At 35.3% G+C, this 19,791-nt stretch overlaps 3 protein-coding genes across 3 annotated transcripts; all 3 read left to right on the forward strand.

The window, feature by feature from the left end:
* The first annotated feature begins 1,561 nt into the window (after positions 1-1,561).
* Positions 1,562-15,982, forward strand: LOC137402523 (esterase CBG03338-like). The gene is made up of 7 exons (XM_068089026.1): positions 1,562-1,641; positions 10,665-10,687; positions 10,793-10,863; positions 12,049-12,227; positions 13,318-13,396; positions 14,657-14,803; positions 15,176-15,982. The coding sequence occupies exons 1-7, from the start codon at positions 1,618-1,620 to the stop codon at positions 15,310-15,312; spliced, it is 660 nt and encodes a 219-aa protein (XP_067945127.1). The 5' UTR covers positions 1,562-1,617; the 3' UTR covers positions 15,313-15,982.
* LOC137385934 (uncharacterized) lies at positions 3,268-10,606 on the forward strand. The gene is made up of 6 exons (XM_068072554.1): positions 3,268-4,057; positions 4,193-4,263; positions 5,215-5,369; positions 5,480-5,558; positions 7,835-8,554; positions 10,111-10,606. Exons 1-6 carry the CDS (start codon positions 3,972-3,974, stop codon positions 10,275-10,277), a joined length of 1,278 nt encoding a protein of 425 aa, XP_067928655.1. The 5' UTR covers positions 3,268-3,971; the 3' UTR covers positions 10,278-10,606.
* An 8-nt stretch (positions 15,983-15,990) lies between the features above and the next one.
* On the forward strand, positions 15,991-18,974 carry LOC137385935 (uncharacterized). Its single transcript, XM_068072555.1, has 4 exons — positions 15,991-16,103; positions 17,578-17,729; positions 17,878-18,022; positions 18,306-18,974. Exons 1-4 carry the CDS (start codon positions 16,052-16,054, stop codon positions 18,848-18,850), a joined length of 894 nt encoding a protein of 297 aa, XP_067928656.1. The 5' UTR covers positions 15,991-16,051; the 3' UTR covers positions 18,851-18,974.
* The last annotated feature ends 817 nt before the right edge of the window (positions 18,975-19,791 follow it).

Here is a 19,791-nt window from a genome sequence, read left to right on the forward strand (position 1 = left end):
GAACAAGATACTGTACCAACGGGGAATGTAGCCAGACCACAGGATAAACATATAATACCTGCAAGCAGCAAGACACCTAAAAGACATCAAAAGGTTCAATAATTGGAGACGTCAAAAGAAAATTAGAAACTTGAGATTTAGAAGAAATCAATCATAAAAACTGTGGCAACACCATCTGCAGAAACCACCAAAGGAATGTAAAAGCAATCAAATCTACCAACCACCACCAAGCACAGCCAAAAATAACTGAACTTACCATCGCCTTAACCCAGTACTTTTCCCTGACGTATATACAGCGCTAACGGAAGCAATCTTATGCAATCATGGCATCCAAACCTGCAAGATCAGCAATCTTTAGATGACGTACCCAAAGACAGTGTTTCCTCCAATGGACTAACTCCTACGACAAAGATATAATACTGAACATTTATATACCTGTCCTCAGGCTATCCAAGATGCTTATAAAAGCGAACAATTTCATTAGCTCATCTTCTTTTGACAGTGATGCCTTGTAGACGTACAAGATTTAGCTTAAGGATAGATACAGTTGTTAGCGTAAGATATTTATATTACTTGGCTTTTACTACTTGTTATCTTTGTTTAATTCCAGAATTTTGCTACTTGTGTATTAGGTTTTCGTTCATGAGAATAAAGACTATTTCTATTGCTACATCAACATCTGAGGCTTAGCATAGTTAGACTTGCACTAAAGATTTGGGTCAAGTCCTATAAGTTGAACTCTCCACTCTTAACAACCATAACAAGCAAGGTGGCTAGCCCTTGGCTAGCCTTACGCAACCAACCATATAAGCATAGTTTAGATTGAAGTGAAGCAGTGTTAATTAATCATTAATGTTAGTGTGGTGCTCAAGTGAGTATATTCCTTAAATATCACACATAACAACATAATATAGGCCAATATAATTTTGTTCCTAAAGTGTTATTCTGCAAAAGACGACAAAATATATTCTGGAGATGTACATGAATGCAAATTTTTTTTAGCAATAATAGAAATTTATTAAAATCCACGAAAGGTCTAGTCACTAGCCATGGTGATATCTGTAAAGAGTTTGGGTGTTTCATTACTGCTTCTTCATTGCAATAATGTTCATAATTAAACGGTAGTTATCTGCTCTTGTCAAACCTAAACACCCGGAGTTTTGTTTGGCCTCAAATCTAGAATACGTTCACATGTAGGTAGGTATGTTTATTCTTGGTATTATTTGTTTATGCTTGTTATTTATCTTGTCGATTTTGTATTTAACATTACACCATTTTTTGCAATTGTAATAAGCTTCCCTTGCCTGCAGAGATTTGTTTATTTCCCTCAATGTATAAAATAAAAGACCGAAAACCCGCACCCAGAGCCGTGTAGTTTCACAGCTGTGAAGCTATACGACTCGCCCCGCACCGTTTTTACAACCGAAATCTTTGAGCCCTCTCAAACAGTATACAGCGTGGCCATTCTGAGTTATTTATTCATAGCCTTGCAAAGTGTTTTTAATATTCGCTAGTCTCCGATCTCGGTTCACAGATTTTGAAACGACCACAAACTGTTGCTATTCAAAAACTCTAAACATAATTATTATTTACGTAATCTGCTAGCTATTTGTGTAAATGGCTGCTAACAAAAAGCTCAAAGTAAGTTGTTTATATGACGTCTCTCACTCAAAATGCGCGTGCTTAGTTTACACTAGCTTCATCTATTATAATAGTTATAAATCTAGTAAACATTTTAAGATTTTAAATAAGCAATTAGATCTTCAAGTTGGCTTACGTGTGTGCACATAATTTTTCACATGTTTAACAACGATTGTAACCTTTACAAAAACCTACACTTATCACAGAGCATTGTTTTGTAGGACAAAACTCTTTATTAATTGGTAACTTGACTTTGAGCGGCTTAGTCACTGAGTAACAAATCTTTGCACTGTATGAGTTTTTTATTTTAGTACTTTTTTAGCTTTCGTGATAGCATATGCTCATTCTCGTATTACCTCGTAGTTGTTGTCTTCACACTAGACCACTTAATGTTGGAAGTGGTGTGCCTCATATGATTTCATTTATTTTGTCAGTGGTTTTCAATTTTCGAGTAATTGAGTTTAATGTTTGTCAGTAGTGCGAGCTTAACTTGCTATATGAGTTTATAGTGCTCTAGCTGGGTGGTTATTTGTAGGATTTTTGATGTCTCTTATGGTTTTAGGTAGAAAGCTGTTAAAGTATTCACTTTTAGTGGCATGTACGGATGATGGTAGTCCTTTACTGTTTGCTCGAGTTTGAATGGGAGGCTCGGATTGGTTAATAAGTCGGTCGTATGAACTTTCACAACAGTTTCTAGTAATGCATGTCTGTTGACTTATCATCTCAACATTACTTTTTGAAAGTGTTTGAAGTTTGAAATTGAAGTTTACTGCAAACCTTACTGACATTTGCTTAGGACTATGGGATATTCTCTGCCATAAGTGTCAAAGTTTGTTATAGGTTAAACAGCTTAAACTTTTACATAAATGATGATTTTTTTTAGCCGAGTGGTTTAATCTTCATTTTTGCTGTTGGCAAACAGTCTCATGTGGATTCAAAAGTTATGTTCTAGATACTTTTATTATCAGCCTTGCTATTCTGATATATGGATAACTTTTTATTTGAATTGGTAATCATTAGCAAAATAATGTTTTTCATTACATGCCAAAAGAAAGGGATCACTATTTAATCCAATAATTTCAACTCCAACATTTTGTAATGTCTTTCATTGTCATCGTTGGAAAAGACCAATGAATGCATTGGTGCGTTCAGTACCATATTTGTGCACTCTTATATAATGTATCCAATATGAATCCGCTAAAAACACCAAAAAACTATTGTTCCTTTATGCAATTGTCAAGAAGTGTCTGTGCAAAAATATATGTTATCTGCCTGAAGTCTTAATACATGCAACATCATTGGTCACCATAGACATAGTTCATATGTGCTGGTATATGTCCGAACTAAATAATTCCCTTAAGTGCTGATGTTTCAAACATTCATAGGCATGGCCTATTCCTTTGGTGTTTTCAGCATTACAAAAGTTATAAGATGTATCATTTAATTTGCAGTATCTATGAGCATGTACATATGAAAACGCGACAAACAGTTTAATCATTCATTCATAAAACAATATACATGTTTAAATAGCTGCTGCAAAACGTGACTGTTTATTGTTTAGTTGTTTCCTATTTTAATGTTGGCTAGCTGAAAAAACTATTACCTAAATGATTTTTACCTAAATGATCAAGCCAGTTTATAAACCATATCTTACAGCCATATCTCAGACGCAAGGAACTCATACGTTTATGCAGTAGATTTAAGCATTTCCATCACACACGTTATTTCGTCAATGGTGGTTGTTTGTGTGAGTTGCTAATTAACTAATTCGCCATGAAATTATGGCTTGTCATGTTTATAAAAGTTTTATGCACTTTTCTGCAATTGCTTCTTTGTCAATCTCATCCCGCACGATATATCGTGGGTGTGATAAAGGAGCAAAAGAGTACTGTCGTTGAGTAAGGCATATCTATAAATCTCATTGTTTGCCTTAAACCCTGTGTCCAGTTATAGCATTCAAAATCTAGCAATGAAAAATCTGCATGGCACTGTATTTAATCTCAGGACCTCCAAATCTAAAGGCGACAACTTAACCATTAAGCTACCCAGAATGCAATGGATTCATTGGGCAAATAATCATTACATTGGTTAAAATACTCACACCTAAAGCGCTTGCTCAGTGTAATAACTAGCACTGTTGACTGTTACGCGTAATAGTTGTTAAGCTAGCCCAAAACGCTGGTATTATTTTAGTGAAGAGCTAGATTCCCAAGTAAATTACTCAATTTGTTTATGTAATTATTCTGTTATGCTGCGCAGTTGGCTAGTCTTACTATATTGTCGAACTATAGTCAGTACCCTGAGGATATAATGACTACATTTCACTTATTATGATTGGGATTGTTACTGTCATTTTGGTAAACATTTATGAAGAGAATGCTCCTGTGTTACAGATACTATGTCTGCACGGATACAGGTAAGTTACTAAAAACAGTAAGTTGAAAATTTGATTATACTACTTTAGTTTATATATTGCATGAATGAACACAAATAAAGGTTAAATTTGTCTAAAGAGATGCTATGATTGTAGCTCTTGTTGGCTGTTTTACAGACAAAATGCAGACGTTTTCCATGTAAAAACTGGAGCTTTCCGTTCAGCGATGAAGAAACATGCAGACTTTGGTATGTTATTGATTTAGAGGGCTGTTTTGTTACTTCAATCAGATAATGCTTATTCTTATGATAATCTTATTCTAAATGTGCTTTTAGATCTTCTGAAAAGACCAGGAATTGGCAACATTTGACTTTTATATTAGTGATTTTAATTTAAAATAAATTTTCATATCGTCTTGTTACAAAAAAAGTATTGTGTTTTTTACCCATCATTTGCAATTCAGCTTTGATGGCGCCATCTGAATATGCCTTTGTCACTGTACATGCAGTTACAGTGGGCTAATTTATCATATATCAAGATTTAAAGAGAAATACACATGTATAACAAACCTATTCCTTAGTATGTATGCCATTTACTAGTCAGTACCAGAGATGGGCACTCGAGTTAACACGCTCGCTCAAGCAAGCTTTGAGGCTCAACTCACGAATGAATTGAATTGATTCTATGGTATCTTTTACTTAGTGTAGAATTGAATTGACTCAGAGCATCCTACCAGTAAGAATTGAATCGGCTCTTTACTGTCACCTTAGAGGAATCAACAACTCAATTCTCTATTTTCAGTAAGCAGAATGAATCGAGTCATCAATGCTTCTCTTTGTATGCTTCTACATAAACTTACATGTTTATTAATTGTGAAAGCCTAGAAATTAGTTCCGAGTGTTAAAATGATGGCTCATGCTCAAAAGGAGCCTAGTTTCTATTCTACTGAAATAAGAGGGTTATTGTATATAAGTAAGCTTAGAATGGATAAAAGGATTATATAATTACCAAAGCTGTATAGCTCATTTCAAGCTAAACACAACAAAGTGGTTTTCCTGCCGTTTGGTGATGTTGGTAGTCTCAATTATTTTTACCGAGCTATACCATAGCTTCATCAGCTCCGCAACCATAAAATTATCTCCATTTACAGATGCGAAGGTCAGCGTTATTTTGCTAAGTCCATTGTATAACTATTGTAGTTCTAATCGATGCACCTCATGCTCTTGAGGAAAATACCATTGATGCTAGTGGGAATCCTCAGGCACTACGGACCTGGTGGTTCAAGGACAAGCATGTGCTTGAGTCAGGAATCCAGAGGTCTATTGAACATATTAAGGCTACTATTATTAAACAGGTTATATATTCTGTTGCGTTGTCTGTTCATTGTGTAGTTCTTATATAATTTTTTCAAATTCATGCTTTACAGAGTTCTGTTTCATACAGCGGTGTGGTTGCTTCTTGTAGGGACCCTTTCATGGCATTCTAGGATTCAGTCAAGGTGCAAGCATGGCTGTGACCTATTCAGCGCAGATGTCTTTAAAGGGTTTGTTTATATGGTTACTGTTTCTTAGCATTAGGAGGTCATGGCATCACTTCAGCATTCATTTCAGAACATCATAAGTGTCTATTCCTCGTGTTCGTAGGGTTTTAATAAGTCCATTTCCATAATACTCATTTGACTAGCTACTTCTTCGAATAATTGCAGGCTGATTTCTATAGATCTAAAGAAAATCACTGGTAGCCATATTTCATCAGCTGGTCGGCAGGACAAAATCAAAATAATGTATGTTTTAACCTAATAAACCACCAAGTAAAATGTACATATAGCATTATAGTTAACCTATTCTGATTGTTTATTGCTTTTAATATACAGTGTTGGATTATTTATGTTTTAAGGTTACACAGTAATCAGTTTTCAAGGTTTCATTATTTGAAAGTAAAATAATGTTAAATTAAATTTTATTTATTTAAAAAAACTGAGATAAAATGTCAAAATGAGAATTACAATACATTGGTTTTAATGTAAACTGGATATAGCTAACAACATATTAAGTCTTCAGAGATGACTTTTCATACCTCGAAAGAATCATTTGTTGGATCTCTTCATCAATGGATAAACGTCATAGAAAAGGCTCTATTGAAATACCAAACCTTTTTATATTTGCCTGTTTGTGTGCATCAAATGATGCTGCAAAAAGCCCATCTTCAAAATACAATAGTGCTGTGAGTAGCTGTGGCAGGGTGCAAATGTTAGGACTACCAGACTTGCGGAACATTTCTCTACCTTCTTAACAGTAAAAGCAAATAAATTCTTGCACGAGTACATTACTTCAAAGCACGAGTACATTACCTCGAAGCACGAGTACATTACCTCGAAGCACGAGTACATTACCTCGAAGCACGAGTACATTACCTCGAAGCACGAGTACATTACCTCGAAGCACGAGTACATTATCTCGAAGCACGAGTACATTACCTCGAAGCACGAGTACGTTACCTCGAAGCACGAGTACATTACCTCGAAGCATGAGTACATTACCTCGAAGCACGAGTACATTACCTCGAAGCACGAGTACATTACCTCGAAGCACGAGTACATTACCTCGAAGCACGAGTACATTACCTCAAAGCATGAGTACATTACCTCGAAGCAAGAGTACATTACCTCAAAGCATGAGTACGTTACTTCAAAGCACGAGTGCATTACTTCAAAACACGAGTACATTACCTTAAAGCATGAGTACATTACTTCAAAACACGAGTACATTACCTCAAAGCACGAGTACATTACCTCAAAGCACGAGTACATTATCTCGCAGCACGAGTACATTACTTCAAAACACGAGTACATTACCTCAAAGCACGAGTACATTACTTGAAAACATGATTACATTACCTCAAAGCACGAGTACATTACCTCAAAGCATGAGTACATTACCTCAAAGCATGAGTACATTACCTCAAAGCACGAGTCTGATAACATTCCCTACCGCACATGCTGCCACCTCCTGAATACGTATTAGTCAATGCTTTATTTTGCTGTCATGATGTTAGTCAATATTTTATTAACAGGGCTTCATAGGGTTTTGTATATGGTATTCTCTTTTACTTCACATGGGTTATGTTCCATATCCACCTGTGAAATGGAAATTAAACAGGTGGATCTGGACTCGCCTACAAAATGGAAGTTTCCTCAAAAGATAAACTAAATTGTTTTAAGTATGAGCTTTAATTTTAACATTTCAGAGAAATTAAACTGTTTTGTAAACGTTCACAATTATTATACATGCAAGTACAGTAAGTGCATGTCCTTCTACACGTGGCATACGTGTATAGCACATTATATATATATAATACTGAAATCTGTGAGAGATTAACGAGCATTGAATGGCGGAGCATGATTGGGGCGAAAATTAAAGCAGCAAAGTCAATTTTAAATTATTCCCAAGCTATTTAGTGTCAGGATAGCGCAATGACGAATAGCGCTTGTTGTCGATACTCTGTAGATGGAGGAGAGATGGTCAAATTCAGTTCATTAGTTGGAAAGTAGTCTCGTGCAATTTTGGTAGAAATTTGGTTTTTATCACTGGCATAAGCTACCTCATTGCTGGAGGACTTTCATATCAATAGACTGTGCTCTCCCATTCATCCCATAGAGACCGTCACTGTGTATACATATACTGTACAGATGAAGCCACAACAGTTGAAGCTGCGAAGTAGGATGGATTATTGTACTGAAATTGCTTATAGAAATGTCAAAATAATCAAATATGAATTTATTTTTATACAATATGCTTAAGTTACTGTTATGCATTGTAGAACATGGTGCTGCTTCAAGTATATCCTTCATGCTGTTAGTGGCAGGTTTCATAAACCAGTACCACAATGAGTTGGTGACTATATGGACATCATTAGATAGCGGTGGTTGGAAAGAGGCACAGCTACTGGATGAACAAAGTGTACAACAACTACCTGCTGTTAATGCAAGAGAGCATCCTGAGTTTATTGACAGTGCTATAGACCAGCAGGTGCTCCTCAGTGATGCAAAGCAACAGCAGGTGCTATTCAGCAATGCAAAGGAACAGAAGATGCTCTTCAGCAATGCGAAGGAGCAACAGGTGCTGTTAAATTCTATGAAGGAACATCAAGTGTCCCTGGATGATGCAAGGGGACAGCAAGTGCTCTTAGATGATGGGAAGGAACATCAGGTGTCCCTGGATGATGCAAGGAAACAGCAAGTGCTCTTAGATGATGGGAAGGAACATCAGGTGCTCCACAATCATGCAAAAGAACAGCGGGTGCTCCTAGATGGTGCAAAGGAACAGCTGGCATCTAATGATAGTGCAAAAGAACAACAGGTGTTTTCGGGCTACTTGAACGAACGACAAGAGCTTCCTGACATAGCAAGGGAACAGCAGAAACTCGGCGATATTGCAAATGAAAAACATGCATATGCAAGCTTGGAAAAGTCTAAATTGCTTCTAGGAGATATAAAGTGTCTCTTGGCAATAGGAGAAACTGATAATGTATTACCTAAAGGTTTGCAAACCACATTGTTTTTTTTTTCTTTCAGTTTGCATTAATTATAAAAATGTACGCAATATTGCAGGCTAAGTTAAATACATGTACCTTCTCCCGATTTGGATCACTGTAAACTTTAGCTCAAAATTTACCTGTTGTTTACTAGCATTTAACCAGTGAATTTGAATTAACAATAATGGATTATGTTAATGCTCATCCTGTTATACCCACTGAAAAGTGCTCGACTCGAAGAGAACCAGTGACAACTTTTTGAAATTTTCGTTAATATGAAATGAAGCCTTCACTTTCCAATCATAATGTGACATAAAACAAGTAAATTAAATGAGGGATAGTCTACGGTGTTCGCCAATCGGGGTGTTTAAATTAAACAAAATGGTGTGAAGTTACAGTGTGTTTAGGCGAAACAATAGTGTGATGTTACATGTTTGTTTAGTTGAAACGAGCCAACTGTTGACCGGGATTTCTTTCAGTTTTAATCAGATAGCCTGCAGCACGCGTGTAGATTTTCAAAGCAAATTGCTACACAGCTTTCATGACAGCAATATATGGCCGCCATTCACTGTGGGCAATTTTCCTCAGTGTGGCTGGTTCTCAGAAACCAGATGGATATTTGAAACCAAACATTTTCGGTGACCTGGCAGAAGGCATGGAGCATATAGGTTTGAAGTTGAGATGAAGTCGGCCAAACATGTAAAAATTCATGTTTATACAGACTAACAGGCACACACAATGACAATGTGATATTCATTAAGTTAAGCTACATGTATATATATAAATCTCAGTGTTTGTCAGTCTGTTGTGCGTGTGTCCAGTTATAGAAATAAAGTTATAGGAGCGAAAAACCCACTTTGCAGTGGAAGTGAGCTTACAACCTCTAGGTCTGGTATTCACTAAGCTAACCGGCTACCTTTCTATACAATGGATTAATTGTGGTCAGATTCATTACATCGATTAAAATACGCATGCTAGAAGTACATTGCGATGATCTCATTATCAATGAGATCATCGCAATGTACAAGTATAAGCAATGTATCAGCACAATTACAAGCAAGGCTTTCATTATACGTAGTAAGTTAATTAACTAGCTAATAAGTTAATTATGGCTAGCTTAAATTACTAGCTTAAGTTACTCAAATTCATTGAATAAAGAAAATTAGTCAGTGGTAACTACATTACCTGCCACTGTTTATAAGTTGTTTTTATTACCTGTGCAATGCTGGGCATTCACCTAGTCTTTAAATAGTACAGTATATAATAAGTATATTCAATGTTGTACTTTATATTTATATCTAGTTCTTTGTAATGACAATTTTTGGCCATATAATATACATGGATTATAAATATGTAGACCTGCAATACACATATAAATACAATAATTCATTGCTAAATATGTATGTACGTATAGTGGGCTCTGGCATAGTGTACAACCTCCTCAACGTAATCATGCTTTTCTACATACATGTGTACAAAAACTGACTGATTGATACCTGAACTGCATCTTTTCTATGATGCTGGCAAAATTGCTCATAACACGTAATTTAACATATTTGTAGAACGAAGTGAGGAAGTGATTGGCCACTTCTCAAACATGCAGGTGCTCTATCATCCTGGAGGTCACGGCATTCCACTCAAGTCAGTCCAGAAAAAAGCCTTTAATAAATATATGGAGGAGTGCAAAGAGCTGTGTTTTTCCTCGCCGAAATTGACTACTGCTTCATAGGGCTTTCCTGACTCTAAAAATAATGAATACTGTAATATGTTTTTATGATGACAGCTATTATTACATTTCTGGCTTGAGATCATTTGTGAAAGATTATCTGTGATCACAATTGCTGCTCATAAATTTAAATAACTTGAATATTTTTGAATAGTGATTTAAAATAATGATAATATGATTTAAATAAATATTTATGATATCACAATAAGTCTGAAGTTTCTATCTTCAATGATATCAATAAGAAGTAGCGATAATTATTTGTGAGTTACTAGTTTAGTTTATCATATTATGTCCTTCTACAAGAACATGCGCTTATGATTAGTACTGCAATCTTTAGACAGCTAAAACAATACCTTGTATCTGCTCTAATTGTCATTATTTCTGTTTTAGATTTTATGCCTTCACGGCTATAGGTAAGCACTTTGTTTATTCATTTAGTCTAGCAATCAGTTGTTATCAAAACATGTATGTTATTATTATTGTTATTAATCAAATGAAGGTTATTCCTTTGTTTATAGACAGCATGGTTACGCCTTTCGGGAAAAGACTGGCTCTTTTCGAAAGTCTCTCAAAAAGTATGCTGATTTTGGTAAGTTAAATAGGGTGATGAAGTTTAGTTTGAATTTGATTCCTAGGTTTATGTGAGCTCTGAATAGCACTGTTTTGATGCTCTAACTACACATTTATGATTAATTTCCTTTGAATAATATTAAAAGCGATGAATAAGGGATGATAAGCAATATTTTAAGCCTTGTATTAAGGAGTAGGAAATGCATACAGATTTGTAAATACAGTAGGCACTTCTACAACGTGAATAATCCATTCCAGGAACGTTTATGTTAAAGGAATTTAATGTTATAGACACCGTAAAATACATGTAAATTGCCTAATCCGTTGCAAGTTCTTTCCAAACTCACCCCTTTAGCCATGCAAAAAGGAAGAACAGGAGTTAAACTTTTAACATGTGGGTCGTATCGTAACTGCAGTATTATTGGTTTGCATCAACAATTTTTCTCCTTTTTCTGATCAATCTCACTGGTTTTATAGACCATGATTGCGATTATTTTACAATAAGTCGAAGGGAGCGCACATACTAGACGCGCATTTTTAACAATTTGCTTATTCTTTCAAAACAGCTAAGTCTATTCTGCAAAGTAAAACTAATTACAAATATTTTATACGTCTACAATAAAGCAAAGCAACCAAATATTTTTTACTATAAAAAAGCAGTATTACCAGTTTATTGTCTATCTTTACCCAGGGGTCAAGGTTTGAATAAAAAGGAACTTTTGACGATACTCCAACTCGAGGCATTCAGATTGGTAGATCGACACTGTAACACTTGCACCAATCGATCGCCTTTAAGTATTGATGAACAATTGCTCCTTGTTACTCCCTATTCTCTGTTTTGTCGACACATCTGACCATCTATCACGACGAACTAGAATGTCATGGAAGTTGTACATATATATATGATAGATATAAGGGTATACTCATGTCGGTTTTCCTTTCGTGAGTGTGGCAAGATAGATTAACATTCAAATGGCATTTGAAAACTCACCCGACTTGACACTTTATGTTATGTGGAATCTTTTACGTAGTACGAAGCAAAAACTTTGCATAATCTTTTTACATTATCTGGAATTTACGTTATATGAGGTATACGTTAATAGGAGCGTCTACTGTATAAATTGTTTTATTGGTAGTGAATAAAAACTTCATGTGTAACCGTCATCTGCCAAATATCACATTGCTATGTCTTCTAAATTCACAGTGTTCATTGATGCTCCTCACGAAGTCTGTGCTGAGCAAGGTGGCGGAATGAGCCATGCCCCTAGTCTAGGTTGGTGGTTTTCAAGGGAGGACAATTACTATAAAGCAATAGAATACTCCGATATTGAACAGGGATTTGCTGAATCTGTTGGCTATATCCTCAAGTTCATTAAAGAAAATGTGAGTTCAGTCAAACTTACATGTATATACAGTCGAACTAGATGTACAAAGTTAATCCACTCCAATATTTGGACAGTCTGTTACAAACTTTGTATGTTGGAGAAAATTTTCACAAAGAATACATTGTGTTTTATTTAATTCATTCCGGAGCTCAAACTTTAATAATAAATGCTTTAGATAATTATATCTACCATTAAAACAAATGTTGTTATATAAAACTATATAAAAACTAATTATAGTAAAAAAATCACATCAATTTTACCTTTGAGACATACTATGGTGGAGCTTTCAAAGACTGGGGATGAACAGTTTATAGTTAGACGTCCCGATTGAGATATGGAGCTAGTCTAAGTTAGACTGAATGAATTTATATTAACAGAACTTTTAAATTTTTAATATAATTCATCTATAGATGATTTTTTATGTGATTTTTAGGTCACTGCCAGCCTTCATATTTTCGCTAGTTTCAAGCTTTCTTATTTTCACATGACCATCATTGTCTTCCTCGCAATAACTTCTAGTCAGTTTTAGTGATTATTTAAAGAATTTATTCCAAGATAGTTTCCATATCGTTTTATTATTTTCTGTTTTGTTCTAAAAAGCCTTGATTCTTTTATCACCACAGCTATATCTGTGCTGATTCACAAAATAGCAAAAATTTACTTTACATGTCGAGACAAATATTTTTTCAAAGTTTATCTCGTATGCTGTAAGATTTGTGTGTTGAGGTGATTGTAAGTCGAGGTCACTATATTTATTTACATTAATTTCAATACTTCCTCTATTATATGAACTAGTATGCTGACAGTCGTGTACACCATCAGAGATTATCATGTGTAATAGTTATCTGCCCAATTATTCCACGCGCGGCAAGGGGGCTCGAGTAGTTCAGTTAGTAATGCATCTGGCTGCTACACCAAATATCTGAGTTCAATTGTGCAATGCATTTTTTCCTAACACTCCAAGTGTGGCTTTGGATGGACAAATGGATGGACACGCCTCTTTGGATAGTAAAGATTGTTATCTCCAATAGAATGTAGTAATTCAATCATGTTAAAGTAGTATTTAAGGGTTGTCTGCTCTTCTTTAGGGTCCATTTGATGGGATACTGGCCTTCAGCCAAGGAGCCTCGTTCTTGTCTATGCTGTGTGCTATGAAAGAATCTAAAGGTGCTATCTTAGATTTGTATATCAATAAAGCTGATTAACATATTTCACTAAATATTGTAGATAAACTGGATATGCAGTTATATACGTATATGTGGTGAAGTTACATGCATGTCTAGTTATGCATGCTTTTTTATCAAGTTTTTGATCATGTATTGCTAATTACTATATTTATATGTACACAGTATATTTGTATTATATATATATATATATATATAAACTGTATATTTTTATTACATATGTAACTAGTTATGTATATAATGACCTAGACCTTTGTACAGTACATGGTTCCATGCTTGTGTTCAAGTATCACTGGTGTATGTACTCAAGTACTGTATGTTCCCAAGTATTTTATGGTTGAAGTTCTATCACTGGCGTATGTACTCAAGTACTGTATGTTCCCAAGTATTTTATGGATGAAGTTCTATCACTGGCTTGTGTACTCGAGTACTGTATGTTCCCAAGTATTTTATGGTTGAAGTTCTATCACTGGCTTGTGTACTCGAGTACTTTATATTCCCAAGTATTTTATGGTTGAAGTTCCATCACTGGCTTGTGTACTCGAGTACTGTATATTCCCAAGTATTTTATGGTTGAAGTTCTATCACTGGCGTATGTACTCAAGTACTGTATGTTCCCAAGTATTTTATGGTTGAAGTTCTATCACTGGCTTGTGTACTCGAGTACTGTATATTCTCAAGTATTTTATGGTTGAAGTTCTATCACTGGCGTATGTACTCAAGTACTGTATATTCTCAAGTACTTTATGGATTAAGTTCTATCACTGGCTTGTGTACTCGAGTACTGTATATTCCCAAGTATTTTATGGTTGAAGTTCTATCACTGGCGTATGTACTCAAGTACTGTATATTCCCAAGTATTTTATGGTTGAAGTTCTATCACTGGCGTATGTACTCGAGTACTGTATGTTCCCAAGTATTTTATGGTTGAAGTTCTATCACTGGCGTATGTACTCAAGTACTGTATATTCCCAAGTATTTTATGTTTGAAGTTTTATCACTGGCATATGTGCTCGAGTACTGTATGTTCCCAAGTATTTTATGGTTGAAGTTCCATCACTGGCTTGTGTACTCGAGTACTGTATGTTCCCAAGCATTTTATGGTTGAAGTTCTACCACTGGCTGGTGTACTCGAGTTCTGTATGCTCCAAAATATTCCAGCTTTGTATAAATGAGTTATTTACTCACCACCTTGATTAGTAACCGAGAGAAGACCTACACACATTTATTTGTGTCATTTTAGAGATTTCTCTTGATGTTTCTTTTGTGATGCTCTTCGCTGGGTTTAAAAGCCGATGCTCTCCTCACCGTAAATATTATAGTAAAGATATAAAGTGCTCAACAAAGGCTCTTCTGTGCATAGGCGAGGCTGATGAAGTTATCCCCCTTGGTAAGTATCATCTGTACTGCATGTTTGATTAGAGGTAGATTGCATCATACATACTTTTTCAATTGTGTCTGCCATGAACATTAACAAATAGTTCTCGGTGTGTTGTTGCACATTTATAGTCACAGTAAAGACAAATATTAGCATGAGATCTGTTAAAGACACGGGGAGGATATTTTCTAACCAGATCATAGCTTTAATCTAAATTTTGAAGCTATAACTAATTATGTAAAAAGTGTTTAGCTAACTTTGAATATTTCGCTTAGGAGGTTTATTTTTCATTATATTCTTCACTTGAAGCTAACAATCCTAAATATGCATTTTAGTACAGTGTTGTTCTTCACTTGCCATTCTATCAGCCACGTTCTGTTACAGATATGGGTAATGAATTAATTGAGCACTTCCAAGATCCCGTAGTTTTGCACCATCCCGGTGGACACTTTGTTCCTAATCAATTAGATCAGCGTAAGGCCTACAGTGAGTTTTTGGAGCAGCAGATGTCTCAAAGCTGATAACTACCCCACCTCCTATTTGTGTTCTCAGGACAGTTACCTGAGATACTCGCAATGTGACAGATTTGTTTCAGATAATGAAGAAATTTGTGATGATTTGAATTTGTCTGAATTGTAGTTCTTTTGATATCTTTGTTGAGACAACACAACACTCTACTGATGTGTTGCTCTATTAGAAAATAGGATTATGGTTAAAACATCTCAACGTTAGTGATGTTTTAGAACTGATGAAATGCAGTAATTTTAGCGGTAAATATAAAAAACAATTGATTAAAGGTTGTTTTCATTGTTATGCTAGTACTTGGGCGATGATAGTAGGTGCTAGTAGTATTTGGGCTAGTGGGTGCTGGATGACTAAGTATTAATTTTACCTAATATTGCTTAAGCCTGTGTTATTATCAGTTATAAACCTTTCATTCAACCTGCTAGACATTTTTACATAATCTACAAAGGCATGATATTATTCAAAAGCTGGTCTGTATGTCAAACTGAAGCTTTTTTTATTCTCGTTATCAACTGTGCCCATCAGCAGATATTATACAGTATAGGCTTTCCTAAAGCAGGAAGTGTAGAGATGTTATCTCTTCTCGTCCCTTCACTGGTGTAGCAATATACTTTATCTTGTCATCTGTTCTCTTTGTTTATGTATAAACCAAGTGCTAGTGCTCCACTTGTGTTGCCGTCTTGACTTATTACTCACTATATATCTGTGTATGCAAAGTTGTCGAGTGTCATCGAAATGAGGCACTTTAACAGAAGTTCAACATATTCTACCCGACTCTCGCAGTCCAGTAAGTATTTTGTAGAATTGGATTCGATTTTGTGAAAGAGATGTTTATGCATGTCAGGTATGTGATGAAGATTGTGTCTGTATGGAGCATAAAATGTGGATGGTTATGAACTGTTCAATAAAAGTATAAATATATATATAATGCATATACATACAATTATTGGGCAGTCGAATATCATTTTATAGAAGAAATGCTTTACATCTGGTGACAAAGAGAAAGGTAATGCAATGTGGCGTCGAAGGCAAAAACAAAAATTTATACAAGAAAGACTCGAAACTATCAAGTTGAGGTAGACATCCTATCTCTGTTGGTAAAAGTTTAAATTTTTTAAGTACAAAATAGAATCATGTTGCAGATATCTTGTACGCGAGAATAGAAACATCAGTCATCCAACAATCTTAATAAACTAAATTGTCATATCAGCCTTGAGTGCTTTCAGCCAAACTGAGCATCTATGAATATATAAAAACAAAAGAAAACCACATGCATTTGAAATTTTTTGAGATGCAACAATACATTAATATACTGCTAATGAATATGCAATGTGCTATTTTAATCATTGTCTAAAAAAGAGTGTTTAATGTTACAATGTTAATTTATAAATATGATCATTTGTAGCCTAAGTATCTGAATTAGAAAAAAGATTTATCAAAAAATGTGATTGCAGAGAGTTCTGTCAAAAGATACATAGGAAGTAGATCTTCATAAAATGATAATTTATCTTATTTTTTGTGGATGTGTCCTCTCAGGCATTATCACACATTTAGATTAGTCAATAGAATTAAAGACAACGGTGTGTAAAAATACAACAGCACTAAGTAGTATCATCATCATACAATACGAGTAATCGTAACAGAATGAATGTTCAGTATTACAATCAAACAATAGAGACCAGGTTGCCCAGCTAAAAATAACAATTTCCTTCATAGTGAAAAATATTAACCTGTGGTTTTTAACTTCACATGTAGATTCTAAAATTTATTACATTTCCAAAAAGAAATGCTAGTGAAATTTGTTTTCACATAATAGCTAGCAAAGCATTGCAACTTTGCTGGTTAGTGTTCAAAATGGCTGAGCAAACAGAAATAATGGCAATTCGAGCAAATACAAGATATTGTTTTAGCAGTCTAAAGATTGCAGTATTAATCACAAGCGCATGCTCTTGTAGAAGGACATAATATGATAAACTACACTAGTAACTCACAAATAATTAACACTATTTCTTATTGATATCATTGTAGATAGAAACTTCAGATTTATTGTGATATCATAAATATGACAGGAACATTTAAAATTCTGTTAGAAAATAATTGGATAATTTTGTAAGAGTTCTTGAGACGCAAGGTTTTCTAGAAGCAACTAATTTATATACATATACGAGCATTGAATAGTAAGTACTGATAGGGTTATGCAGAATGGTAAGCTGATGACTAAATAACCTTACAGTTCTCTTGCAAATGTTCTGATAAATCAGGTCGACAGCAGAGCCTTCCTGAAATTCGACAATTTATGCGCTCTGGTGAAGCAGGCTCCAGTGCCACAGTTGGTAAAAGAACTCTTCAGCTCCCACTCGACAAAAGCAGCAGCAGATTTCTCCGCCAAAGTGTTCAAAATTTTCTGTTGCAGGTGAGATAAACATAGCCTAACAGAAATTATGTCAACTAATCATTTTAACAGACCTACCGGAGACTGAGTCACTCAAAACTTCCAAGCTAGTTTTAGTTTTCTGGCTTTTTTCTTGGCACAAGGTTATCTGTGTGACATACAATTTTAGGAGGATGAGGAGAAGTATGGGGAAGATTTAGAGAGATTAAAGTTGAGCAGCGAAGCGGTGGAAACGCTATGTGACAGGGTGGCCAGTGGACACGTTACTAGTAAAGATGTGATGAAACAGATTGAGCAGCGCATTACATCATTTAGTAGGTTTAAGACAGGGTCAGCTGCAATGTGACCTTCGCATTTAGTATAAAATCTGTGGCAGTAAAGGTTTAGCCTTGAGACCTGTTTTTCAGTCAGTTATGTTCTGTTTTCTAAAAGGTACAACTAAAATGGCAATTGACCTTGACCCCGGATAACAAATGGGTGTGTTGGTAAGTAGCGGTTATCTTACTAGTAAAGGAGCATAGACCTATTAACTATACGTATATAAGTATAGTTAATAGGTCTATGTAAAGGAGTTTCAAATTTTGATAATTATTTTAGGCCAGCAAGCCAGCAGACTATGGACAACGCTTAAAAAGCCTATGCAGACGACATGCGCAGATAATTCTGTAGGAGAACCAGCTCCGTATCTGAACAATGAAATAATTCTTGAACTCTGCACCATAGTGGAAGGACATAATGATGTTTTGGGTAATTACTGTAAGAGCTTGGAAACCCAAGGTTTGTTGGGGCCCTACAAATGGAGTGATGCTGGTGTGATATCAGCCGTTAGCCCCTGTATGCGAGCTGAGGAGTTGATGAGCATGATGCAATCAAGAGAGTATCAGGTGAAGTTCTGCCACGCAAATATTACTCATCACAGAAAGAATAGTATTTGCCAAGATACGGTACCTGCCACCGATAAGGATACAACAACAGGATATGCCGCAAATCAATCAGTTCTCAGTATGAATGATGCCGATGAAGAGAATTGCCTGAAATCTTTATGGAAAAGCACTTTGATGTCCAAGCTGATATTAGGCATAGGCGCAGCTGTGGTAGTGTTGCTCATCATTACTGTTGCGCTGGTTGTTGCCTTGCGTTGACAGGCCATGGCTTTCTCTAAATCATGTGATCATGCGTTGCTTATTAGCGCATACACAACTTTTTTAATGCTGGTTTTGCCTACTTATTCGTCTTCAATGTTCAAAAATATGATTCACCTAGAGCGGAGCCTACGTAATTTATTGCTTCAATCTCATCGAGTACCAGATTATAACACCACGAAAAAAACCATCATTGATCGGGCAGCATTCACTTTTTTATAGTTTTATTCGCCTGATGCAAAGAGCGCACGTGGTCCAACAATTGATTTCATTGTGAAAAGCCCAAACAGCAAACATTAGCAACTATAACAGCTAAATAGTACCACAGAAAAAGAAGAGTGAAAATATCTGATATTGTGAATACATTGCCAAATGCCGTTTGCTAACTCTGCATTGCGTATTAGTCTCCTCTTGAATGCGAGCATAACAGTTTGATTATACGCTCTTATAACGCTAATAATTTACAGCTATTCAGAACACTTGATAACTAAGATGTCCTACCAAAGAAAAAGGTGCATTGTGAAAGGCTGGTTATTTAAAAATGTAGCATTGATATTAGAATTTTGTAAAATTAAACCAAAACACAAATCACAATGCATTCAAGCTCACCACTTCATGTCCATCCTCTCTACTTTATTCTCATTCGATGAAGATAATTCATTGAATGTCCATAATATTCATTTGATTGGTTCAGTATGTATATTGAAGTTCTAAGAAGGCAACAAACAATTATTAGGTTAGCTTATGCGATAATGCAAAAATAATTTATTTCAAGGTGTGAACTCGCAGACGGTCGTCAAAGATTTCTTGACTATGTGCAGGAAGCTAGCTAAACAAGCCACTTAACCAATTATTGATGATAGCATTAATAAATTAATATAGAAGTTCTAGAAACATATTAGCCCTACTTGTTATGTAATTACTGTGATTATCATCACAAA

The sequence above is a fragment of the Watersipora subatra genome, chromosome 1 (assembly GCF_963576615.1).
Source record: "Watersipora subatra chromosome 1, tzWatSuba1.1, whole genome shotgun sequence".
Taxonomy (NCBI): domain Eukaryota; kingdom Metazoa; phylum Bryozoa; class Gymnolaemata; order Cheilostomatida; family Watersiporidae; genus Watersipora; species Watersipora subatra.